This window comes from Trypanosoma brucei, chromosome 8, assembly GCF_000002445.2.
Source record: "Trypanosoma brucei brucei TREU927 chromosome 8, complete sequence".
NCBI lineage: Eukaryota > Euglenozoa > Kinetoplastea > Trypanosomatida > Trypanosomatidae > Trypanosoma > Trypanosoma brucei.
The window spans coordinates 106,092-132,712 of NC_007281.1; the positions used below are offsets into that span (position 1 = coordinate 106,092).

At 42.5% G+C, this 26,621-nt stretch overlaps 1 protein-coding gene, 3 non-coding genes and 6 pseudogenes across 4 annotated transcripts, besides 12 other annotated features; 7 read left to right on the forward strand and 3 right to left on the reverse strand.

Annotated features, from left to right (window-relative positions):
- Positions 1-26,621: part of a sequence feature (sequence corresponds to BAC RPCI93-25E9) that runs on past both edges of the window.
- On the forward strand, positions 62-1,659 carry Tb927.8.400 (annotated as a pseudogene).
- Positions 1,853-1,881: a sequence feature (AT_rich).
- Tb927.8.410 lies at positions 2,828-4,358 on the forward strand (annotated as a pseudogene).
- On the forward strand, positions 6,066-7,617 carry Tb927.8.420 (annotated as a pseudogene).
- Positions 7,835-7,863: a sequence feature (AT_rich).
- Positions 9,143-10,603, forward strand: Tb927.8.430 (annotated as a pseudogene).
- Positions 10,947-10,988: a microsatellite.
- Tb927.8.440 lies at positions 12,317-13,820 on the forward strand (annotated as a pseudogene).
- Positions 14,547-14,605: a microsatellite.
- Tb927.8.443 lies at positions 16,156-16,291 on the reverse strand (the record flags this gene model as incomplete). Its single annotated transcript, XR_002990121.1, has 1 exon — positions 16,156-16,291. It is a non-coding gene; the product is annotated as an rRNA large subunit epsilon (M4) (ribosomal RNA).
- On the reverse strand, positions 16,609-16,686 carry Tb927.8.446 (the record flags this gene model as incomplete). Its single annotated transcript, XR_002990122.1, has 1 exon — positions 16,609-16,686. It is a non-coding gene; the product is annotated as an rRNA large subunit zeta (M6) (ribosomal RNA).
- Positions 16,763-16,783: a microsatellite.
- Positions 16,928-16,953: a microsatellite.
- Positions 17,017-17,199, reverse strand: Tb927.8.449 (the record flags this gene model as incomplete). Its single annotated transcript, XR_002990123.1, has 1 exon — positions 17,017-17,199. It is a non-coding gene; the product is annotated as an rRNA large subunit delta (M2) (ribosomal RNA).
- Positions 17,226-17,252: a sequence feature (AT_rich).
- Positions 18,143-19,155, forward strand: Tb927.8.450 (annotated as a pseudogene).
- Tb927.8.460 (variant surface glycoprotein (VSG, atypical), putative) lies at positions 19,321-20,898 on the forward strand (the record flags this gene model as incomplete). The annotated part of the gene is made up of 1 exon (XM_841792.1): positions 19,321-20,898. The coding sequence occupies one exon, from the start codon at positions 19,321-19,323 to the stop codon at positions 20,896-20,898; it is 1,578 nt and encodes a 525-aa protein (XP_846885.1).
- Positions 20,956-20,984: a sequence feature (AT_rich).
- Positions 21,569-21,822: a mobile genetic element.
- Positions 21,569-26,621: part of a mobile genetic element that runs on past the window's edge.
- Positions 26,473-26,621: part of a mobile genetic element that runs on past the window's edge.

Sequence of the window (26,621 nt, forward strand, 5' to 3'; positions counted from 1 at the left end):
TAACCAATTATGCCAAATCGAAAAAAATGTCAAAGGCTAAGAGGCGAATTAAGAGGCACAAATGCAGCTACAACGACCATTTCTGCTAGTCCTTTTGCTAGTGCCGACACAAACGTCAGCCCAAGTAGCGGAAGGCGACAACGCAGCGGTATACAAGCAGCTGTGTAAGTTAATCCGAATCGCAGAGGCGGCAGCAGATATTCCCGTACCTCTTTCAGAAGACAAAGCAGACTACGACGCCCTTCACCTACTAAATGCGACCCTCAGCACACCAGAATGGCTAAAGCACTTCGACAAAAAAGGGCCGACTAAGGAAAGGCCAACAGCACCGGAAGGCCCACAGGCAAGTGACCAAACTTGGAAGACGCGCTGGGCAAGCTGGCTTGCGGCCGCTACAAAACTAGATGAAGACGCAACTAAAACAAAGGTTTACAAAGACCTAAAAATTAGCCAACCAACCAAAGCGGAAAAGGAAGCGAGACGCATAGCGATCGCAACAGAATTAGAAGCCGCTTCCAGAGCTTCCAGCACATTAGCCGAAGCCAAAACCGAATTGGGTGATAACACGAAGCAGAAAGCTCAGGACGCCCTGGAAAAAGCGGCGTTCGGGAGCAAGGGGAAAACTGCAAGCTCCGCAGCGGCAGCGGACCTCACGAACGCAGGGCCGCCATCGGACGCAAACGACCTCTGCGGCTCACCAGGAACGTCAACCGCAGCTGTTTCGCTAACGGGACTAATGATGTGTATTTGTGCAAAAACGGACGCCAGCAGCAAGGAGAAAGCATGCACATCAACCAGCGCGGACAGCACAGCAGTAAACGGCAACTTTGCAAATCTAGGGACGTTGATGACAAAGCTAGTAGAAAATTGCCCAGAAAGGGATAAAAGAACACTCACAGGCAGCGAAATAAGGCAAGCTCTTAGCGACTTAAAAGCTACCGCGACACGGTCCGACAGTCAAACTGTTTTCGGCAAATTCGTAGCTACCAATTGCCACGGGCACTCGAACTCAGGTCAATGCGTCCTGTATAACGGCAATGTAGCCGCCTCAAGAAGCGCTATAGACGGCAGCAAATGGTCGACGGAGCTAACAAAAGCAGCGGCGGCGATCGACGCGATAACGAAGCACAACGAGAAGGTAGCGGCAGCGCAGGAAAGAATCCGCCAAGCTAAGGAAGCTGTCATGACAATAATGCAACTGCCCCTGATGCCTCATTCAACTCCAGGCATGGCAACAAATAGCAAAACAACACCAGCCGCCACAGACGCAGAGGCCAACCAGAAAAAATGTGACCAACACCACAACAACAAAACAGAATGCGAAAAGCTAAAGTGCTCTTATGATGCGAATGCGGCAGATGGTAGAAAATGCAAACCTAAAGAGGGGGAAGGGCAGACAAACCAAGGAGAAGGAGATGGGGCTTCAGGGGCCACAGCAGCTTCAGCTGGATGTCCAGCACACAAAGATAAAAACACTTGTGAAAATGACAAAACAGGCGACAAGCAAAATTGCGCATGGAGAAAGGGAAAAGATAACGAACCTGAACACGAAAAAGAAAAGTGCCGAAATGGTAGTTTTTTGTAAATAATAAATTTGCTCTGATGACTGCTAGTTTTGCGAGTTTGGTAGCATTTAAGAATTCTAAGGATTTTTGTTAAATTAAATGAAATTTATGAAACTTTGTTATTTTAAAAGAATTTGGTAAAATTGATATATTTTGACACTCATTGATGAAAATCGGTGAATTTTTCTAAAAATCAAAAAAATAAAAATTTGGTATGAAAGTAGAATATGGGTGCAAAGTAATAGGGTTAAAAGGTACAAAAATGAGTGCTATTCTAATTTTGTTTGATATTTTATAAATAATAATGATAATAATAGGAGAGTGTTGTGAGTGTGCATATACAAATATTATAATAAAAGTGGTGGTTATGAAAGAATGGACGGTCCAACGTTTAGTAGTTAAAACAATGGGAAGGCTACAATGAAAGTAATTGTGAAGAAAGAGATGGAATTGTAGTATGCTCAGTTTAAAACACAGACATAAGGTTGGGAATCATTATACGCGAGGAGTTGATGAAGGGAAAATTCTGGCAAAGACTTACGTGCACAGGACAAATGGAGGCGCTAATTTATTCGAAGAAGTGGCGGTATTAAAAATAGGGAAGGTAAGTAAAACACGAAATGAAAGAAGGTAGTATGCGACAATACAGAGAAGTCAAAAATTATGCAGCAGGAGGACATTTTGTGGCCGTATTTCATTAAAAAATGGAAATATGCAATGCAGGAGATGATGTTGTGATTGTGATTTTTATTATGGTGTCTCAGCCTAATGAGAACCTCCGAGGACAGGGGACGCCATTTTGTAGGGCAGATGTGTGGGTTGTTTGAAGTAGTGAAAGGGCAGGCTGTTGAAGGCAGAGGGCAGAAAGTGCTATGGAGACCGAGGTCCATCTACCTTCGTTTTTCAGAACGAGTAAATGCTAACATCCAAACCAAATGTGTTAAATCTGCGTCGGAGAAAAATGCCAAGCAAGAGCTACAGCTGAATTCGCAAGCTTTCACACATTTAATACGTTTTTATCGGCAACAGTTGGTGTTTTTATAACGTTTTTGCATATTTATTTTTTTCAACGACAGCAAACACAGACCGATAAACCGCCGACACTAAATTAGAGGCACCAATAAGCAAGTGTAGTCTCCAACGTCAGCTTAAACCTTTGTAAAAAGGTAAAAAACCGCAGGCAAAACACTGAAACGCTGCAAAAGCAGCTTGCGAAACGCACAAAACAACCTTATCAGAACTGCAAACCATTACTAGTAGACATGCGCGCGACATACACGGCTTGGAAGACCACGGTGCTTCTAGCAATGCTGCAGCACGTGACAACCAGGGTAACGGAGGCCACTGGTTTAGACACAGCAGCAACTGCAGCGAGAACACTCTGTGACGAAATACGATATCTTATGGTTCTGGCAAATCGGCTGGAAACTAAGACGAAAGGCGCCGCCGCTTTCACCGAAACAGAGGGAAAGTTAGCACAAGCACACCGCTTGTTAGCACAGATGAAAGTCGGTAAGCCGGCTGCTGCTGGTCATACGGTCCTGGCAACAAACGCAGAGGCCAGGGCCAACCAAGCCAGGTCGTCAATTGCAGCAGCAAAAAAAGTCATAGGGCCAGCAGTGAAAGCACTAAGGGCAAGAGCCGCCATGGCACTAGCGGCCAGCAAAAAACACATGAAGACAATACAAACCGCAGCGCAGGAGACCCACAACGGGGCCGACAGCAACGCGTCGGCACGCTCCACAAGCTGCACGGCAGTCCACATACCAACGCTGACGGAAGCAGACAATTGTTCAATTGAAAGCGACGCCAACACACAAGTTAAGGAAAACAACATCGAACTGAATAAAATAGCAAAGCTCAAACTGGCGCCAGATGACATTTTCGGACCTCAAAAAATCTCATTAGTCGCTCGAGCAAAGGGAACAATGGGGACCATCGACTGGCCAAGCAGCAGCTCGGGCTGGTGTGCTCAAAAAAGCGGCCCAAAAGCAGGCAGCAAAGTGCTGGGGGTGGAAGCAACACCGCAAGCAACAAGCATAAGACTCGCGGAGCAGCAAATGTTCGACGATCCCACGGCGCAAACCAAATGCAAGGAACCAAAGCTCAACACACCCTGGGCAACAACGACCAAATAATATCTCCTTCACGTAACCTGCCATGCCCTAAAGCACATCGTCACTGTGCCGAACTCAGTTGCTGCTGAAACCATCTAAACGCTTGCAACGGATGAAACAGCCGCCGGGTTAGCGCACATCGCCCTCGGGAAAGACCCCAAAAAGATGCCAACAGAAGCAGCAGCAAAAAAAAAGGCAGTAGAAGAGGCATTTTCAGATCGTGAAGAAGGGTTCGAGAAGAACTTTGTAGCGGACGCCCAGACAAAAATACGCAAGATCACTGTAGGGGACAACGTTGTTACTGGCACACTAGTGGATATTGTTCAGGGAAAATCTATAGGAAAGATAACCTCTTATCTAGCAGCGCAGATCAACCAACAAAGCGCCAAGGACCAGGGCGAAAACAAACAAACCACAGATACACAAGCAAAAACAAACGCAGGAGATGTACCTGCCGACAAAACTGTGGAGAAAACAACAGGAGTAAATTGCTCTAGCCATACAACCAAGGAGGCGTGCGAGGCCGTCAACAAGGATGGCAAAAAGCATTGTGGATGAAGAAGTGGGAAATATAACGAGGATGAAAAGGACAAAGTCGAATGTCGTGACTCCATTTTTCTTGTAAATCAGCAAATTAGCTCTGATGGCTGCTTCTTTTTTGAGTTTAGTAGCATTTCAGCATAACAAGGACTTCGTTGAAATTTACGATATTTATGAAAATTTAATATTTCAAAAAATTTTCCTAAAATTTGATATATTTGAGCACTCTTTTAAAAACATTGCTAATTGTGCGAATCTGAAATTTTAGTAAAGTGCGCATGATAGTGAAATATGGGTGTATAATAGTATAGTAATAGAGTATGAAAGATGGGTGCTATTCTAATTATCCTGCTAATTTAGTTAAATTTATTGATATTAGTGGTAATATAAGTCTATAATAGTAAGAATAAAATTATTGATAATGATAGAAAATTGTTGTAACTTGGTATGTACTAATAATACGGTAAAATCAGATGTGGAAATTAAATTTATGGCGAAAATAGAAGTAGTTAAAGCAATAATGAGTGCGTAATGCAACTAACCTCACGTCCTCTGCGCTTTCGAAGACTTTGGGGCAAACCGGCTGTGACGTTAGTTGCAATACTGGTACTCACAAAAGTGCTAACTTGGAAGATATTCGGCTCTGATATGACATCTAAGTGTATGAATCTAAAGCTTTTTATCATGAACAGACTAGAGAAAGGATAGAAAAGAATGAGTCTATTGGTTTATTTGGTGTAAATTAACAGGACCATGTGCTTTATCTTTGTCAAAAGAGTAAAGCACTGAAATACGTTCAAGGATAGAAAAACAAACAGAAGCAAAAAAGTGTTACAGAATCACAGAAAAGTGTAGAAACATTAAGCCTTAGAAGTACATATACTCAGGAAAATCGGCAAAGTTATTTCATATAGACAAGAATTTCGCTGTTGTCTATAATGATGTCAACAGCAGACTTGAAAGAGATTCCTGAAAGGAAGATATAGCATATTAGAAATACCATGGTGTACAAGGGTGTAGCTAAATTTATCTCAACAGGGAGAGTGCATAAGCATCGACAGTTTATAAGTAGAATTTCATCTTCCTTATGCCTTTCTATACCGTTAAGTCTAGGTATATCCGATATTGGCGTTATAGGGTGAAGGAAAAAACTGCGTTTAGATTGCAGCTTAAAGTTTTAAAAAACATACGAAAATAGAAGCATCCAAATCAAGGCTGCAACATAAAACAGAACGACATAAGACAGAAGTTTAAACAAACTCTGCTTATTGAGTGGAAATTACATAGAGGATGCCGATCGAGCTAAGAAAAGATATTATAAAACGACGCAGATGCAAAAAATGGATAAAACCCAACAACTGACAACCAAAATAAATTAGCTACAAAGCGATGCTTAGCGCAGCAATGATTAAGACTTGTAACTGAGCTTGCGGCGAACACTGTTTATCATACAATGCAAAAACACAACTAGAAACTTGTACCAACATTCCCACTGGAGATATTCAGACAACGATTCCTTTAGTTCATATGATTACTCGACACAACCCAACATTCTAGGCAAAGAAATCCAACGAGTGCAACACAGACACCTTTAATGTAGAAATGAAAAACTCAATCCAGTCCACAAAAGAATTAAGTCTAAAATGTGTTACAGTATAAGGTTAGACCATCGTAACCTTATAAACAAAAAAAGACGTAAGACAAACTACATGAAGCGGCCTCGGACTGACTTTCAACGAAATGAGCTTCCCTTTCAAATAATCTACAATCACAATGTAACTTCAAAATTCACACTGTTTTCGCCTTCAGAACCGAAGCAATATTGGAATAGACTATAGCAGATATGCAACAACGAAGAATCAATGATACAACAAAGCCGAAGCCGCCAACAGTTTCTGTTCGCTGTAACACACTTATCTCAGCGGTCATTGCCGCCCTGCTGGTCATAACAAAAACGGAGGGAACAGCGGGTAACGCTATGTCAAAAGCGGCAGCGACACGGTTGTGCAAACTCAGTCAAAACTACATAAAAACCACAAAGGGCGCAATAGGAGCAGTCAAACAGTGGGAGAAAAAAATCACCAACCTCCAGCTCCTCCACTTACGGCTCCAAACCGCCGCCTGCGCCGCACCTATGGCAGAGCAACCTGCATTAAATGTCCTTGTAACGTTTGTCGGCAACAAAATCAACTCTTATGTCAATAAACTGACCGCCATGACACAAAAAGCAATACCAGCAGCAGCAGCTTCCATGTATGCAGCGGGACACATCAAACAAACAATAGACGTTTTTGCGGCGGCAAAAGCCAGCGACGCGGCGACACGTTTTTGCCTGCACTTAACCGGACCAGATTCAGGAGCAGGACAACTTAACACCTTAATACCAGAGCGCTCAGAAGAAGTAAATTTTGACGGAACGCAAACAAAACTCGAACCAGAGTTTGACTACGCAAACAGCGATGAAAGCGGCGCGGTGCACACTACACAGAACACGAACACCCAAAGCTGCCAACTAACCGACGCGGGCAGCAGCAAAGGTTACACAGCAGGCGCGGCGACAGACGGCAACGGCATATCATGGGCAGGCGGATTATTCAAGGTCTCAACGGGCAGCCCAACAATGACGAGCGTTCACCAAGCAAAAGCAAACAACGCAGGACCAACACCACCAATCGTAGTAATCGCAGCAAAACACAATGCGGAACTGGCCGCCTGCGAACAGGCTCCAGAGATCGTTGTCGACCACGGCAATTTCGAATCATGGAAAGCTGACGGCGACCTACAACAATCAGTAGAAGCAGCTCACCTAGCACAGGCACAAATAACCAAACTACCCGCCGGCACAACCAAAGACGAACTTAGGAAAAAACTCGTAGGAGACACACAAGCAGAATTCAACAGCAAAATATGGGACAAACTAAAAGAGTACTCGGTCGAGAAAAGCAGCGCCGATGAAATACAAACTAAAACACTAAAAGAGCTTAGCACTAAAACAGAGCTAGAAGAAGCACTAGCTCGCTGCCAACAGAAACGCCGCCAAGAGACCACCAAACTAATTGAGGAGGCAAAAATACGGAAACAAATGCCAAAAGAAAAACAAACCGAAAGGGACGAAACATGCGAAAAGAAAGGAACAGGATATAACTGCAAAGAAGGTTGTAAATGGGATAGCGACGGTGGAAACAAAAAATGCGTAGTGGATCCTGATTACAAGCCACCACGAGGAGAGGGAGCAAAGAAGATGGGAAGAAAGAAAAGAAATGCTCCGATAATAAAAAAAAGGAAGATTGCACTGGAAATCACAAGTGGGAATGTGATGCTTTCAAAGATTCCAGTTTTCTTGTAAATAAGAAAATTTTTTGATGACCGTTGCTTTTATGAGCTTGGTAGCATTTAAGAATTCTAAGGATTTTTGTTAAATTAAATGAAATTTATGAAACTTTGTTATTTTAAAAGAATTTGGTAAAATTGATATATTTTGACACTCATTGATGAAAATCGGTGAATTTTTCTAAAAATCAAAAAAATAAAAATTTGGTATGAAAGTAGAATATGGGTGCAAAGTAATAGGGTTAAAAGGTACAAAAATGAGTGCTATTCTAATTTTGTTTGATATTTTATAAATAATAATGATAATAATAGGAGAGTGTTGTGAATATGTATATACTAATATTATAATGAGTGTCGGAGTGAAGACTAAAGTGAAAGCACAAATAGAAGTAATTTAAAATGGTAATAGTTTAATGGGAGTAAGTGAGTGAGCGTGACAGTGGCGGAGTGAAATATAGGATAAAGGAGGTGGAATATGCACAATTTTAAAGCACAAACACGATGACGGGCATAATTATGCACAAGGAGGTTAATGAGGTGATAATGATTGAGAAAATAACTTTAGTGTACATACCAAGAGTAACTACGTTACACGCAGCAATAGTGAGAGAGGACAATAAGAAAAGAAAGTACAAAACAAAATAACATAATGGGCTGTAAAAACACAGAAGTAAACGATTCAAGAGGAAATAATGTCCTTTATTTCACACAAATTTATTTATGTCACTAATGAGACGATGTCGGCAACTGTAGTTTTTAGTGTGATGGACTATCCTTATATTTAACAGTAAATAAAGAACATAAGGAGGAAGCGAGTGGGTAAGTGTCAGATATTATTGATGTCTTTTTCTTATTGGATGTAATAATAATCGAAAATTGGAGGGAAACAATATAATATTATTGGAAGAAGAAATTTAATACTAGGACTGCTAGTGCATGACTGTGAACATAAAAAGTAATAAACCACAGGAAATTTTTAAATCTAACAAGAAAAAACTTTATGTGAAAGAGAAAAAATTAGAAGCAACATTTATTTAATTCCGTTTGGTATATTAGTATGACGTAAAGACCTTCCAATAAACGGATCATCAATATAAAAATAATTATTGAGGTGCAGCAATTGTCCCTTAGGACATAAGTCAAAACATAAAAGAATACACTTTCGTGACCTAAATTGCCTGGCGTTATTGAATGCGCTACAAACAAACAATACCTTGAAAAAACAAGGAGCAATGGAAAATCATGTACGCGACAAAACGCAAAGTTATATTTTTATTCCTAGTCAAAGCGAAAGCTGAACATTAGAAAATAGAAAAGAAAAGTGATAGCCATAAATTTCAAAGTTTTGAGACATAGATATACACCAAGATAGATTGTTATTGAAAATGAAAAAATTGTGGTTCAACTGACTGCTTTTTACCTCAAATCGTGACGTTAAATTACAAATTTGTAGCATATTATATTCAGCGACAAAAAATAGCGGTTCATAGTGACCAAGTTGAACTGTGTAAAAAAATTGCATTTCTTTCGTATCATCTCAACAAAGCGCAAAATCTAGCAAAAAAACGTCAGGCTTATTCTCCTCAGCAGATGACAACGCTGCATGCGGCATTATTGGTGACAGCTGTGCTGACAGCGACGCCAATAACCAAAGGACTGGCCTTCACAACCATAAGACCGGGCTCAACACTTCATAAGATACGGCAACTCACTTGCACAAAATCGCTGACAATGCAAAGAACACAATTTCGATCAAACTGAGCGAATTAAAGGCGGAAACAGCACCGACAAACAAGCTATTTTTACTAGCTGGGTCGCTCCGACAGCTACTCACAATGGCAGCACAGCTGGTAGCGCAAAAGATGCTGACTGAAGTCCAGACGGCGGCGCAAGAAATAGCGAACCACATCACTGATATCTTACAGGGGATAGCTGCGGTGTCGCGACTGGCTGTAACGCAAGAAACAATCGAAAGCCTCAACCACCTCACCGTAGCAGATAAAAATGTAAGAACAGCAAACACACCGATAACAGGAAGTCACCTAAAAATAGATGTAACGCTAAGCGACCCGCAGCACTGAACTTGCCTGTCACCACCGAACACCCGGACGGGGCTCAACGAGGGGGAGGAGCCAGCGGGAACGGATCTAACATGGAATATCGTAACAACGCATCCAGAAACCCCAGTTGCAGCAGCAGGCGCGCCACTAACGGTATGCGGGGGAAGCAAATGAGGCGGCACGGCAGTAACCTCTTCCAGCTGCACAAAAAGCGTAGCTACTGAAATAGGCATAAAAGGTGGTCAAGCTCTTCACGACAAAACAGGTAACAATCAACATGATAACGTCCGGAACAACGACAGAATACAACGACGCCGACAGTAAGCAGCCAGTACCAAGAAGTAATACAATAAATGAAAACCTTAAGTTGATAAAAAAGCTTTAAAATTCCAACAAGCAACTGAGAAGAATAACACTAAGCGCCAACTTAGCAGTGCTGGCGCAAAGCCAAAAGTTAAAAGATGTTCTCGCAAAGGAACTAGACGGAGCAGACGCATCCTACAGCAAGACATAAACCAAGAGTAAAGTCGGCGCATTCCTAAAAGAATTGATCGGTGAGAAAGTACACAATGTGAAGAACACAATAGAAAAATACCTCAAGGAACTAGCACCATCAAAAGAGATTGTTTTAAGCAGCGGAAACAAGAAACTTGAAACGATAAATGACCCCAAAGAGCTCGCGGATGCACAAATCTATTACACCGTCACTGTTTACATCGCAGAACAAGAAAAAAAGAAGAACAGCCAAGAAAGCCCCTCATTTCCCAAAGAAGACAAAACAGAAGAGTCACCCAAATCAACAAGCGAACGCAAAAAGCACATAAAGGAGAAATCATACAAAAAGGAAACTGGTTGCGATTTTGATAAGAAAAAAGACCCGAAATGTTTTTCAAAACCTGAAACAGACAAGGGAGAAAAATAATTTTCTGACAATATGACGGTTTCTTTTCCACATGTATATGTTGTTTTTATGAACTTCATAGAATTTTAAGAAATATAAAATTATAAGGATTTCTTTTCAAATTTATGAAAATTTATGAAACTTGCCATTTTAAAATAATTTTCTAAAATCGCTAAAATTTGATATATTACTACATTTTTTGATGAAAACGTGCATATATCTAAAAATTTTAAGAGGTTGAAAAATAGTAAAAAGCATAAAAAATAAAATGTGTATGATAATGACTTGTGTATGTAGTAATAACGTAATATTATATGAAAATTAAGTGCTTTTCTATTGTGGTTTATTTTCTTTTTTTGTTAATTTTATTGATACTAGTTGATGTTGTTACATAGTGATAGGAGAGTGTTGTGGGTGTGTATATACGAATATTATAATAAGAGCAGTAATAATAATAATGATGATAATAATGATAGGAGTGTGTTATGAGTGTGTGTATGCGAATATTAAAAAAGGATGTTTATGAATACCATACCGTTATAGAGAATAGTAACACTTAAGGCAAATAAAAAGGAGCAAGGAAATCAAGTGAGTAAGTGTGAGTGTAGTCGTGTGAAGGAATAAGAAACAGTCCAAGGAATATTATTATTAAGGGAGAAGCAGAACGAGAGAGAAAGATGAAACATTGACACGCTGTAACACAATGCAAGCTACAGCTATCATTACACACAACCAAAAGGAGGTTCAAATCATGAAACTGCAGTGTCCATCGTACAAGAACAATGGAGTAACATTTCCTTTTATAAAAAATAAATAATGCGTTATGAGAACGTGCTTACTAACGTTAGAGAGGGAAAAGACCTTAAAAGAATAAGAAAGTCTATATAAATTTTTAGATATTTATAATGTCCAAAAAGTCAGCTACAAGACATCTAAGATCCCGTATATGCATCCTGGCGAAAATTTTCCGTGGCTTGCGGGCCTGGTAATTCACATTAAAATTAAGAGAAATACACAGTTTATGAAGCGCATAAAGAAGGAGAGGGAGTTGAAAAAGGTGAAAAAAACAAAATTTCCTGTGCCAAAAAGGAAATGGGCCCAAAGCATTCACGTTTCGAAGTATTTCAAGAGAGCATATTGCGTACGTACAAAAAAAAGGAGTTGTATTATTAGAGACAAAAGGTGTACTAGCAAGCAATTATTAGACAATTCCATGCGGTAGATGCCTTAATATTTGAATTTTCAGGAGTATATATCTGTGCAATAATTTAAAGAAGTACATGATTTGATTGAGTAATAAATATATCCAATATATGTAGAGCAATATGGATTGAGAAGTAAAGGGGGGAAGGCTGCTGAAAATAAAAATTTTGCTAATGGTGCAATCTTCTATTCCATGACCTTCTGCAGCAAAATCGTGATTTTAAAAAACATAAGCCTTCTGGACTCCAGGTATTTAAACGCATTCTTGGTGATTTTATGTGCGACTACAAATTTTTTAAGGCTCCATTCTTGAAAACGAATGCGCAGCTGCTCGAACTTTTTAGGTAGTTTGCTGAATAGCAAGCTACCCACTAACAAACCGGGAATAAGATTGGATAGAACAACTAGTTAGGTCAGACCTGCCGCCGTTTTGATCATGATATAGTGGTTATTATGTTTTTCCAATTAAGATCAATTCCGCTGCTATCACCAGAATGACATTTGCGACGGGCCAAAAAATGCAAGCCTTTACTAATTTTTAGATTTTAGCAAACAAATTTATTATCCGCATCGTTCTGCAAAACATAAGACGCACAACACATGCTTTTTACGTTAGCAATCACCATTCTAGCACTGACGAGTCACGGAAGGGCGGCATTAACGCTAGAAAACAGACATGACCTATTACTGCTTTGCAATGCGGCAAACTTACGAGGCCGGGAAATAGCCAGGCCGAAGCTGCCAGACGACTTTGATAGTGACATAGCTGACATAGAAAAGATGAACATGTCAGTGGCAGCCAATGAGTGGCAAGATATTTTCTCAGGCGACCCCGAGACCACCTCCTACGCCCAAAAGCACAAACATGCGCAAGCCGAACCCTTTAAGACCCACTGGCAGAAAACGTACGACAAATGGTTGCAGATTAAACACGAAACGACCAAAAAAGATGGTGGAAAATCTTGGTTAGACAGCAACCCGCCCCCAACCGGATGGGCGGCTGCCGTAGCTCGCCGCTCAATAAATGGAACCCTGGAAAAGCTGCTAGCAGCCAACCAACTGTACAAAGCAGCCAAAGAGGCAGAAACGGCAACGCTTCCAGCTCAAGTAGTTAAGCAAATATCAGAGGCCATCTATGGCGAGGGCGTGGAAGACAGCAAATTCATACTGCCCAAAGCGCTAAAAGCGCTCACAAACTGGGGAGCAGCTTGCGGCAGCAACGGCGGAAAATCCGTGATCGGCGATATGATCTGTCTGTGTGCTGAAGCCTCATCAGCGAACCCACAGACATGTGACAACGGCGGGCTAGCGATAGACTGGAGTTCGGACCTAGCAGGGTCGCCGCACACCCTAGTACTCGGCGAATGCCCCAAACAGGAAGGTTCAGCGGTAACGCTGACCGAACTAGGCAGCATTATCACGCATATTACAGCCGGCGTACGAACGGCCATCCAAGGTGCAAGGGTCTTCCGACACTTAGGGAAACGAGGCGCCAGCAACTGCAACGGAGCCGCCAACGAAGTATGCGTCGACTACACTGCAGCTTACAACAAAGACACGGGAACGGGGCTAGCAAGCATAAAATGGGGAGAAAAACTAATCAGCGCCTACAACACAATGCAGCAAAGCATAGAAAAGGCAAATGAAGCGGCGACACAAGCAGCTATCGCGAGACGGCTGATAGACACAGCTCGAGCAGCATACTCACAGCCCATACCAGTACCTCTACAGACAAAAAACGCGGCGACGATAACAGACAGAAAGCAAACAGCTACTGTAACAATAACCAACACCACATGCGAAAAGAAAGGGAAAGAAGATAACTGCAAAGATGGATGCAAAGAAGTTTCAGAAAACGGTGAAAAGAAGTGCGTAGTAGGTATAGAAATAGAGAAGGAAGATACAACAAATCAAGATGGCAAAATACCACCAGATAGGTGTACCAAACACAAAGACAAAGCGAGCTGTGAAAAGGAAAATGAGGGTCAGAAATCCGGAAAAATCTGTCTGTTGATGGATTAAAGGCAAATATTCCAGAATTCTTCTAAATGAAAAATTTGCTTTGATTACTGCTTCTGCTTTTATGAGTTGGATAGAATTTTAGTATTCTAAGGATTTTTAAGAACTTTGCTGCACTTATGATAATTTAAAATATTTCGTATTTAGGTGATTTTTTAAGATTTGGCATATTTTAACACTTTCTGATGAAAATTATGAAAGGTTGAGAAACTCGAAAAACAAAGAATTTAGTGAAGTGTGTATAATAGTGACTGTGGGTGAGAAGTAGTAAGGTGATAGGGTATGAAAATGGGTGCTCTTTGGAACATTCGCTACTTTGGATCATGTTGTTTATTTTATGAATATTAGGAGTAATTTAAGTCTATAATTATTATTATAATTAGTGATAGATAATAACTGTGCACCAAAGCAACACTCAACACTGAGTAAAGTGATATGCAATCACTCCCGTCAACATTACATTGTGTGTGTCCGAGTATGTCATACAATTACGTTAGTTCGTCCATTCACAAAAATATGTATATAAATACATCTCCAAAGCAGAGAACTGCGAACCACGGTCTTAATCGTTTCATTCCTTGAATACGGATACCAAATGAATAGCTCGTGCATCGCGATATTTGCGTATTGATACTCTCTTCCTCGACTCATTTCGTAGACGGCATAAATATGAGCTTTTGAAAAGCGATGACACACTCTCTCCCGGTGGAACTAAAGTCATGGAGACACTTCCAATTCCAACAACCACATCGAATAGCCAAATCCAGTAGCCACTGTATGAGGTTACTTTTACCCTGCAATATGCCTACACATACACAAATATATAAATAAACATATTAATGTATAAACGTATTAATATATAAACATATATTAAACAGAGATATTACCGCAGAGACACGTGAAAATCCGAATCTAAGCCTAGAAATTTGTCATATGCTGAGCGAGTCCAAGTGATTAATAGTAAAAAAAAACAAAAAGACTGCTGACACGCCGCTTCACTACAACAACTCACCACAGCATGCCGAAGACATTCGAAGTTCCAATGTCGATAATGGGAATTCACAACCACAAGCGTATATTGAATAGAGGAATTTTCATTTTTGTGCCCAATCGCATTTACTTCATCAATAACCGTGAGTTTCTCCTTACTCGCAGAACATGCGTGTATTTTGACACAACAGCCAGTACTTTTCCAAAAAAAAACATGTACGATGGTAGGAACCAAGTGTTCGCATTTATGCACCATCAAAACCTCTTATTCAGTAGAAATAAAAAGTTTGAAGGAAACGAAAAGAAAGAACCAAATCCCTTTTGAAATGAACATTACTTTTGCGCCTCTCTAACATATAGGTTAAAGCCTCTCTTCTTCTTAATCTTTTCCTAACCACACGCACCTCGCATAATAGGGATAAGCGACTGCACCGTGTGTAAAACGATGGAAATTCGCATTGAAGTGCGTAAGTTCGTGAAGGAAACAAAAAATAACTGACATGGACACACTCTCCATTACGCCGAGAATGTATCAAAGAAAATATATACACATACGTATGCACAAGCGCGGCATACGGGTATATGATATCACGTGATGATGCAGAACTTTCAAAGCATCAACAGCGTACACCACACACTATAGAGAGAGATAGTCATGCCTTTCTGATCTTTTCTTTTTTCACCCAATCTATTATTCCACATTATTTCTTCCAATAGAACACAATGGTATGGAGTAATAATGTGAGGTGAAGCACATACATATGATATGAGAAGGAGAGGTGTGACACTGTAGTGTTTCATCCGAAGGAAGAGTTAACAAATAACATATACAGTAGCCACACTTCCCATATTGTGCACATAATGCCTCATGGTATATTATTAGTATGTAAAGGGGAAAACTATGTCGATATATTATGACAAACCTTCACAGCCACAAAATATACGGTTTGCATTATTCTCACATTTCTAGAAAAGCGGCAAACACAAAGGAGCTTATTATCATATTCCTATAAATTCCCCATACGTGTGCAAGCTGTCCTCTCAGCATATAATATATTGTGATGTGGAGAGCATAACCCCCACCAGTGCGACAAATATGGGATCTATGTAAACATCAATAAATAAATATACACTTGCTTCTTGGACATATTGGATGTCATATACATGGGAATCTCACCCAAAATAAAGGCGTACAGAATATATTATTATAAAACACAATGGCATGCTATTAATTTTGTTCTCGCATGGAAAAATTGCAGCATAGCATAATATCCGAGTGACCATACACACACATCCAATAAAACGCTCCCCGTCACAACGTGATGCAAAATAGGAGACTACACACATAGTAGAGAATGTGACCCCAACATCTCGACGCAACGTAACACAACACACATACACATATACAAGCACACACATATGACTTCTTCAAAAGTCCCTGAGCATGAAATTCCAAGCATCAAGGTTCAGCGCCTCGGGACGTAAAGTGCCCCTCGAGCCCCACGGTCGTGGAGCGTGCCGCTCATGCCAGCCCATGCATGTACTCTCGTTTGGAGAGGGACAAAATATTATTGTATTGTATATAAATATATATACACAGAGAGATAGGTTTGGTTCACAGAGTTGGTGGCACTTACACACACACATAGAAACACAATGCACCAAAAATAATTGAAACATTGCCTCGTATATATATGTAGTACCACACAGTGTGACGCGCAACAATACAGACAAAAACATACACACACATAGAGTGTATATGCACGCGCATTGTTGATGCAAGCATAACATAATACCTCTCACACCTCCGCATCATCACATAAATTTTATAAGTAATGAAATTCTTCCGTTGCTTTTGTTTTTTGTTCAACGCGCTCGAAACAGATCTTGTGAAAATGAAGGTACTGGGCGCCGACAAGGGAGGGCAGAGCCCACCAGATAAGAGAAGTGACAGTTCGAGATAATATTCGTTTCGAACATGTTTTTTTTGTCTTGAGCGAGAACAGACAACTGGAAGAGACGGAGGTAAAGAGCATTTATATATATATATATATATATGCCCGCACATAAAACACTTCTCACACAGAAATACAAAGTAATAATATACACACATACACACGCATATGTAGTATTATTATACACTTTTTCATTCTCTTCAACGTCAGTGAGCCATATAGACATACACACAAGCCGTGCCCACACATATATATATGAATATATATATATATGGAACACACTTTACATGTACACTATATTTTTCCCTATACTTTCTCTTTTTGCTTTTTGCTTTTACGGGCACCCGGTCTTGGGACTGGTTTCTGGCTTAGAGGCGTTCAGCCGAGAACCACCGTGCGATAGCGTCGGAGCACTTGCCCTTCAACAAACTCCAGAAACCAGAGGCACGGCATGGGAGTTCCTCTCGTACTACCCCATACTTCCCTCACGATGCCTGCGAGATCCCTTTACAATCTCACAAACACATATACACATGTATAACAGCATTATATAATAAATAATAATAATAATAGGAGAGTGTTGTGAGTGTGTGTATACTATTATTATTATAAAAGTGGTGGAAATGATAAATCAACCAGAAAGAAAGAAGAAGCACTTAAATCAATTATAATTTTGCTATGGGAGTAAGGGAGTAGGAATAAAGTCGAGTATTACTAAGCGAAACGCAGCAACAGAAGAAAGGAGGAGATGGAATATGCGCAGTTTTATACACAAACAAACATATTGATATTATGTTACGCAAAGAGTGATGGAAAGACAGAATGTAGTGTAGATGCAGAATGGAGTAACTACGTTTTAAACAGAAAAATTTAGAGAAGTAAAGAAAACACAGGATGAAACAGCTGAATACGCGAAAGGGAAAAACAAATCAAAAAATAATAGCGTATTACGAGGAGCCGGTTACGCACCCTATTTCGCACAGAAATAGATAGCTGCTATTGTAGGGATGACTAAAACCAGAAAATTAGCATTAGTAGCTGATAAAAACAATTGTGATGAAGATTTTACGATTAATCATACCACCTTGAGTTGTAACCGCACAAAAATAGTAAAATGATTAGTACATTTTAAACAAAATAGTAAAACTAGCTGCTGCGAATACCATAAAAATAAATAGACAGAAAATATTAAGACTAAAAAAAAGCATTTTCCCTTTAGTATTCAACGTTAGTTGCTACTGAAGTTAACTTCTAAAAGAATAACTGCAGCTGAATGATCAAATAAAAACTACACATAATGTGCATACAGCCTTCCACACATACATCATAAAAGTATAAAAGCATTACTTCTACGTGTAGAAAAGTATTCTTTAAATAACACCTTAGTGATATTAGCAACCTTTTCCATAAAATATATAGAATTTTCTTATAAACCTAACAAATTTAAAAGGCATACTGTGGTATGAAATTTGGTATCATGAGAACATTACTGTCACTGTTACTACTACATTTAGTGTGTTTAAGACCAATATCTATACAAGGTGAAACAGCAGCTATTTAAACGGAAAATTATACTAAGAAACCAAGAGCGTTTTTTGTTGCAGTTCAACCTCATACAACGAAAGGATGGTGTAGGCTCATATTGAGTGCCAAACTAAGCAATGTTGAAATTATTACAATTGCAATTAGAGGTTTGTATAGCCATTTTAAAATACCTATATGGGTTATAGAATTTTTAGAAAGACAGAATTCAAGTTATGAGGATATTGTAATTCATTTGGACGGATCTGATGTTATTGTTTCTGACGGAGGTAAATATGAAACTGCTGTGGAATATTTTATACAAAATAGTGCAGAAAATGAAGATAAATTTAAAGAAGAGGAAATTCATAAAGATCATGTAGAGAGTTGCTATTGGTTTTTTAATGTTGGTTACCAAAAAGAGGAGGATAAAAACTTACATCAGTTGCTTAAAATACCTCGTAGTGGCAAACCTTGTCTTAGTGGTGGAAGTTTAATGGCAAGAGTTTGGGCATTTGAGAAATTTGAATATTCATTTGGAGAATTGCTTAAAGAAAGTGATAAGTAGTGGTCGGGACAGAGTATCTATACGCCATTGCTAATATGAAGTGCAATTCAAGAGGAAGCTGTTGGGCAGCGATTTGTGTTGAGAAGAGGAATGATTGCATTGGATTATGAGGAGAGATTTTTTACTATTCCTAGTAGTGGGGTGATTGGACAAGCTCCATTCATTCATTTTCCAGGTCATCCTATTGCGTGGGAGGAGAAAGCGAAGTTAATTGTTAAAAATCTTACTTGGTATAAAGAGTTGAAAGGAAGACAATTTAATTCGAAGGATATGGGGAAAGTAGAAACTTATGCAGTGTTATCAGAGAAAAATTGGACTTTAAATATTGTAATGTTTGTGGAAAGTCGTTTGACCAAGGTGGTTTTTTTAAGTCTAAGAAGCTTTAAATCTAACAAAAACACGCATATAATGAGCAGTAGAGTTTTTTAAAAGATCAGAACATTGTTATATGCCTGCATAAACTGGTCGGAGCACTAAAGGTGCAGCAATAACAGGCGCTTAATAATGCAAACCCCAAAGTCCACAGCACACTAGGAAATAATAAGAAAAGCATGCACACCACCACCGTGCTACAGGTAATAGCGCTGCTACTGAGCCAGAGAAAAGCAGCGGCAGTAGCAGCAGGAGACAATGAACATCATTTTTTGGATCTATGTGCTCTAATTGCCCTAACACAGCGACCAATACCAGAGCTCCCAGAAACACAGCAGGCCACAACAGATTATCAAGAGATACAGAAACTGAACATCTCTCTAAGTGGCACAGACTGGCGAAAGCAGTTTGACAAGACGGGAACTCCGCCTAAGCGAGCAGCCTATAAACCATCTGGAGCTACCGAAGACAGCCTGAGAAAGGAACGGCGGCCATACTGGATAAACGCGGAAGATGAAATAGAAACAGACAAAGGGCCGGAAAAAATTCTAAGATCCGCAGGGGCAGACGGCGCAACGCAGGCAGACAGACAGCGACTGTTGGCTTTGTTGCAGCCGATTGCGGAGGCAGCAGCATCAACTTTCACTGAAATCGAAAATTTAAAACAAGCGTCAAAAGCTCTAACTGCAGCAGCAATCCACAAAAAGATTCAAACAGCCACATACGGAGAACAAGCAACGGCAGCAGCGGACTTGACAGCAGCCGTTTTCAAAGCAGCGAACGGCAACCCTACAAACCGAAAAGAACTCTGCGGCGACACAACGTCGGCTTCAGCTAAAGCAAGAACGCTAACCGCCTTTTTGTACTGTATTTGCGCGGGCGAACAGTCGCAAAACGCCGGCGGATTCAAGGCATGCAGCAATGCCCAGCCTGCGAATGCTGACGCGCAAGCCGCCTTAACAAATGTCCATACGGCCATACAAGGGCTAATAAACGTATGTCCGGAACCAGGAAATGACAAAGTAACACCCGACGACATAACAAAGCTGATAGCAGCGGTAGCAGGCAAGACGACAAGCAAAGCCCAGCAAGCTTTTTACGGCACTTTCGCGGCAACCGACTGCGGAGGACTGTCAGGCAGCGGATTGTGTGTTTACTACAAGACGACCACCAAGGCGGACAGCAAAGCGTATCACAACATACAGTGGAAAAAACAGCTCAGCGACGCCGCCAATGACCTCCGGGATCAACAGTTAGCGACTCAGCGGCTACAAGGCTTGCTTCTGCAATTAAAGTCCCTAAAGAAACAGGCCTACAACCTCAGGCCTCAGCTAGAGATTTACAAAAAACTACAGGTAACAGCGGGCAAGTCAGGCACAACACAAGAAGCGCAGGCCAAAAAAGGAGACGACTGCAAACAGCACACAAAAAACGCGACCTGCACAGAAAATAACTGCAAATGGAAAGCAACTACCGAGGAAGCAGGCACGTGTGAAGCCAAAGCGGAGGAACAGAAAAGCCAAGGAACAGGAGAGGGAGCTTCAGGGACATCAGCTACAACTGGCTGTACAAGGCACGGAACTGATAAGACTGCTTGTGAAAATGACAAAACAGGCGACAAGCAAAATTGCGCATGGAGAAAAGGTAAAGATGATGAGCCTGACAAGGAAACAGAAAAGTGCCGAAATGGTTGTTTTCTAGTAAATAATAAATTTGCTCTGATGACTGCTAGTTTTGCGAGTTTGGTAGCATTTTAATGACTACTGCTCTATTTTATGAAAATTTTGAAAATTTGATTTTGGGGGAAAGTTTGCATATATTTTCTAAATTTAATATATTTTAACGCTTTTGAAAAAAACGTGAAAATTTTTTAGAATTTGAAAAAGCCAAAAATGAAAATTTAGTACAATTTGTATGATAGTGGCCTGTATGTCCAAAGCATTAGAGCTATACGGTAAGAAAAGTTACTATTAAAAATTATTTATTTGTTTATACTGCTTATTTTATGGATATTAGTTGGCGTTATATCAATAATGATAATAATACAAGAGTGTTGTAAGTGTGTGTATCGAAACTTTTATGATAAGTTTGTGGTTACAACCGAATAAAAGAACAAAATAGAAGCACGTTAAATATTGGTAAGGTGAAACTGGAGTAATTGAGAGAGAAATAATTTATATAAATGAACAGGTGTATTATTATAAAGCATGATGCAGAGAGTGTGACGAAATATAAGGACTGTAAAACGCTGAAATAAGGACAGAACTAACATAGGAAAGATTATGAAGGCAATAATCATGAAAGGGTACAGCGGGATTGAAAGAATAAACGCAGTTACTAAGTTTCAGGTAAAAGAAGAAAAGAGAGATGCATCTGACGAATCACACAGTAAAAGCCTGGGTGGGCAGAATGAGAAAGTCCACATTCTTTTTTTTTGAATTTTCTTCGTGCCTTCGTGAGAGTTTTCCCCCACTGGCGCGGCCATCAGCCATCACCGTACAGCCCTGAGATGCTATCGGTCTGGCGACTGTGGCAGAGTCTCCCTTTTTTTCATTCATCCTAACACACCCTCTATAATTTTTGTTGTAGCTCCGCAGTTGAACGGAATACAGCAGATGGGGCGAGAAGCCCCCCCTCCCTGGACTCTCCAAAAGATGTCAATTAGCAATCCTTTTGTTTTGATTTTTGTTATTCGTTTATTATTCTCTCTCCCTCTTTCTGTTTCTGTTGCTTGTTGATTTCATACCCCCTCTGTCTCTAAGGGTGTCTGGACTATTCCTGCGTCCGGTGCTTTTCCTGCTAGCTCCACTCTCGGCAATAAGGGGGGAAGTTGCAGAAGGGAGAGTGGGTTGTATGACTGTTACCTTAGGTGAGGACTTCACCTGCGGCCGGCTCCGTTCAACCGCAATGAGAAACTGCGCCAGCCTTTTAGAGAAACATACATCCTGCACACACACTCCTTCTACCGAAAACCTCACACGTAATTCCTTCAAACCTGGACAGCTCATCAGGTGCAGCAACATTTCTTCGCAGTCGCCGCGTTGGCTGGTAACAGCGCGCTCTACCTTCATACCGTGCATCTTCTTTTGATGTAGGGTGAGGCCAGTTTTGCTAGCACACTGCCGTTCGCATGTCGGGCACACCAACATGGATGTGTTTGTATGCGGGGAATCAGTGGCACGCAATTTTGTGCTTTTGCTGCATTTAAGCTCGACTCCCTCACCTTTGTGGAAAGCCTTACAGTGTCGGCTGAGGGAGTCCCTGCAACTGAGCACTTTTTGGCACACACTACACTGCACCTCCCTTTCCCCGGGATGTCAACGTTTCCCTCACGGGGACGCTTACGAGGGAATTGCACTACCATTACGGTACCGTCCTCAGTCACTATGCTCTTATGTTTGAATTTCTTGTGTAGTGACAGGGAAGAACGTGTACCGAAGCTCGCCTCGCACAGGTCACATTGAAACAGCAGCTTCCGTGTATCCTGAGAGGCTGGCGCTGCTGGGGCTCTACCATCTCCTTGCACTGAGTCTTCGTTCTCTCGTCCCCTTTTCACGCGGCAACTACCGCTACCTATGTCATGTATTGTTCTAAGGTGGTGTAATAGTCGGCCTGGCACTGCGAATTTGGAGGCACAGATGGTACAATAAAGCACCTGTGGTCTCATCGGGACTCGTGTGCTCGATGGTAGAGGAACGATCGCCACCACTGGAGGGGGCTCCGGGGGGATATCCACTGCAGGTGTTGCATCGCCGTATTTGATCTTCAAGAGGGCATCAGCTCGCACAAAGCCATGTTTGTTTACCATATGCGTTACAGCACTCGAGCGGCATTGGTATGTGGCATCACATTCCGTACATTTGGTCGGTTCGGAGGTTCTCTGAAGAGTGCGTGCCGCAACAGGTGGGGCTGTTTGTATTGTTGGTCCTATCGCTGCATGTTGCGGGTTACACCATCGGCACTGCGGGGGCACACTCGGGTTGATCTTTCGCAACATCCATCCATAGTGTCTTGAAGACCCAACCCGAAAGCGTGCCAGTGCCGTTTCTTCTTCCCTCGTCAGTTCTTCTTTATGTTTTGTTGGAAAGTGGTTGCCCGTGATACCAAACCTATGAGTGTTTTCATGGACTTCTTCCAACCTAAGCACTCGCTTCGCATAAGCAATGATGTCGGGGATCCATGTGTCTCGCAATTGTGGTAAATATGCGGCCTTTTTGGCCATTTCATCGCAAACCTCATTCCGTTTCACGCCACAATGGCCAAACACAAATTGCAGTCGCATACGCAACTTCCTTCTCTGAACTTGAAGCAGAAGCCTCCATAGTCGTCTTAGAATTGGGTCCGTTACGGCTAGGGGGCCTGTCTGCAGTGCTGTTAACATTGACAGCGAGTCAGAGAAGATGGACAACCTGCTCGGTGTGCTTCTGTATACCGGAAGCCATTTCAGCAGCCGTTGCAGTCCTATCTCTAATGCTACGCATTCCGCTCTGTAACTGCATGAGAGTTCCCCTGCTCCGGACTCCTCACCGAGGGACACGGATCCATCAGTCCACAATTCGTAGTGCTTACGTCGCGGCGGCTCCTTCCCCCTCCGTGCAAAATGCCGTTCAATCCACTTTTCGGAAGCCCCCCTTTTGACATCGTCAGGGTCATCAGCGCACACAGGCTTTATCTGCGTGTGAAATAGCGGTCGGCAGCTGTGGCGGAGCGTCGATGTCTCTAGTGGGTGCTCGCGTGGCTCAATGTGGAGGTGGGGGTAGGACCGCATGATGCGGGAATGTAGGGCTCTGACTGGGTGTTTGCTGTGGTATACTTCTTCAGCACTGCGCCGCAAACATCCGCTTCGTGACTCACACATCAGCATGAATTTCATGCTGTGCACAAGAGTGGCCGTCTTGAGTGGCAGGAGGTTTGCTTCCAGCAGAGAGTCCTCTTTGCGCGTCCCATGCGGTATGCCGGCTATGATGCAACTGGCTTTGTGTTGTGCTGATGCAAGGAGGTCGCGACTTCGTTTCGAAGCGTCCCAGTACCATACCTCAATGCCATACATGGTGTGTGCCTGTACGAGTGCTAGATAAAAAGCTCTCAGTACTTGTCGTCTTGGCCCCCATGTAGAAGCTGAGATGGCTGCTATCTGCAGTAGTCGGAAGTCCATCTTGCGTCTCGTTTCGGCCTCATGTGTTGCCATCCCTTGCAGACACTGGAATGTTACTCCTAGAGAAGCTTCGGTGTCCTGTCAGCTCCTATTCTTTCGCCGTCCAGTTGCAATGTAAGGGGGTGGCGCTCTATACACCCGAAGAGTGTGCACTTCGTTTTCGCTACGTTGACAGACATGAAGTACTCTTTTGACCACTGTAACACCACGTTTAGGCCGCATTGTAGTGTGTGGTTGATGACATCCCTCTCTGTGTGCCTGGCAAGTAGCGTCAGGTCGTATGCAAAGAATCCGTGCTGCAGTAACGGCACTTCTGCAAGGCGTTGGCTCAACGAGTTCATGACAATAATGAACATGATTGGGCCAAGGACAGTTCCTTGTGGCACTCCTCGCTCAAATGTTCTGCTGTTGGAAAGCTTCTCCCTGAATCTCACTCTGCCAGTTCGGTTACTCAGAAATGATACGCACCACTTCACAATGTGGGGTGATACCTTCATTCTGTGCATTTCCCTCGCAATTTTGTCGTGGTCTACTGTATCGAATGCCTTCTCGTAGTCGACAAATACAGCACCCGTAAGAGATTGGTGCGTGGGGCGGCAGAGGGCAGCGCGGACGTGCAGGAGTTGTTCGAGCGTTGAGCATCCGGGGCGAAAGCCTGATTGCTGCGGCGTCAGCTGGGACTCAACAGTGTCTCTAAGCCTCGTGGCAATTATGCGCTCCATGACTTTGCAGAGACAGCTCGTGAGCGTCACTGGCCTGTAAGAATCGAGGTCCTCCGCCTTTTTTCCGGCCTTCAGGATGGGGATGATAACACCAGTCTTCCATGCAGGCGGCACGACTCCCGTTCGTAGGCTGTCATTGAATAGCCTCAGAACAACATTCAGCGCTGTTCTACCGAGATGTTGCAGTGCCTCGTTGTATAAGCAATCAGGTCCGGCTGCGGATCCACTCGGTAGCAGTTTGATCGATCTCCGTAGTTCAGCCATCGTGATGGGACTGAACTCACTCGCTATCGTCTTTATGGGTGCAGGTGGGTGTGAGTCGGGGTGCCTTCTTGCGCGGGACGAGTACAGTTTACTGAACCTCTCAGCTTGACGGTAGTCCGTGATGGCCGCGTTATCAACAAGTACAGCCGGTGTGGTTAGTGGTCGTGGCGCATATACCTTCTTGACAATGTGCCAACTGCAGTGGTCTGACACTTCATGTCTGGAGCATAGCGTGCTCCATCTCTTCTTTGTGGTACGGTCCAGGATCTGCTTACGCGTGGCTACCAACTTTTCCCTTCGGTGGGAGGGTCCGCATCCAGCGATCTCTTCATCGAGTTTCGGGAGTGTATGTGTCCAATGCGGATGGCGGAGCTCAATTTCTGTTCCAGGGTGTTGACGTTCTTCTCTCTACCAATTTTCCTGCAGAGCTCGTCAACCTTGAGACGGAAATTCCTCCAGTTAGCTTTTAGCCATGCGTACATGGGCTTTCGAAGCCGCGGGCAACTCAGTGCATCTGTGTCGTCTCCAACGATAACGTCGAAAAATATGTGATGGCGATCGCTATCGGGAGAATACAGCGATGTCCACGTGTACACTGTGCAATTCCTTGACAGTGTCACATCAGGGCTGGACTCCCCGTGGTGGCGCGCGTACCTGGTGCACTCACCAGTGTTGCAGACCAGAAACTGGTTGTCAATGCACCACTGTGTGAGGGTTTCACCCTTGGTATTTGGTGGGCTCGCGCGATCCCATGCCAACGCGTGTGCGTTAGCGTCTGCACCGATGAGCTGGGCACCGTCAGTCGTTAGAAGCGTATCTAGGTCAGTTGCCGTGAAGGTGTGTTTTGGTGGGATGTATGCCGACGTGACAGTCAGCGCCGTTCCACGTGCAAGGTGAATTATTGCATGCACTTGTTCAATGCGACCAACAACGGCTATACCGGTCTCGACTGGTAGGTCCTCCCTCACTAGTATTGATACACCACCTCCTTTGCAGTTACGAGCTATTCCGTGATGTTGGTAGCCAGCAACGCTAAAGCAAGCCGCCTCTCCAGGCGTCATCCTTGTCTCGCTCAACAGACAAAAGGCGATCCGCTCATCAACAAGGGTTTTGTGGAGTGCTAATCTCTTTCCTTGAGATAGCCCGGTGCAGTTCCACTGCATCCCTCGCAACGACGGGCCGGGATTCTCTTCCACATCACCGGACAGCAGCATCTTAGTGCGGATGATACTGCTGATAGCACGCTGGCACGTGCCCAGGGACCGACAAATGAAAAACGGTGTCCCGGCAAGACGCCGCTGATCCCTGTTCTGTATGATGCCGTAGCCGGAGCACAGCA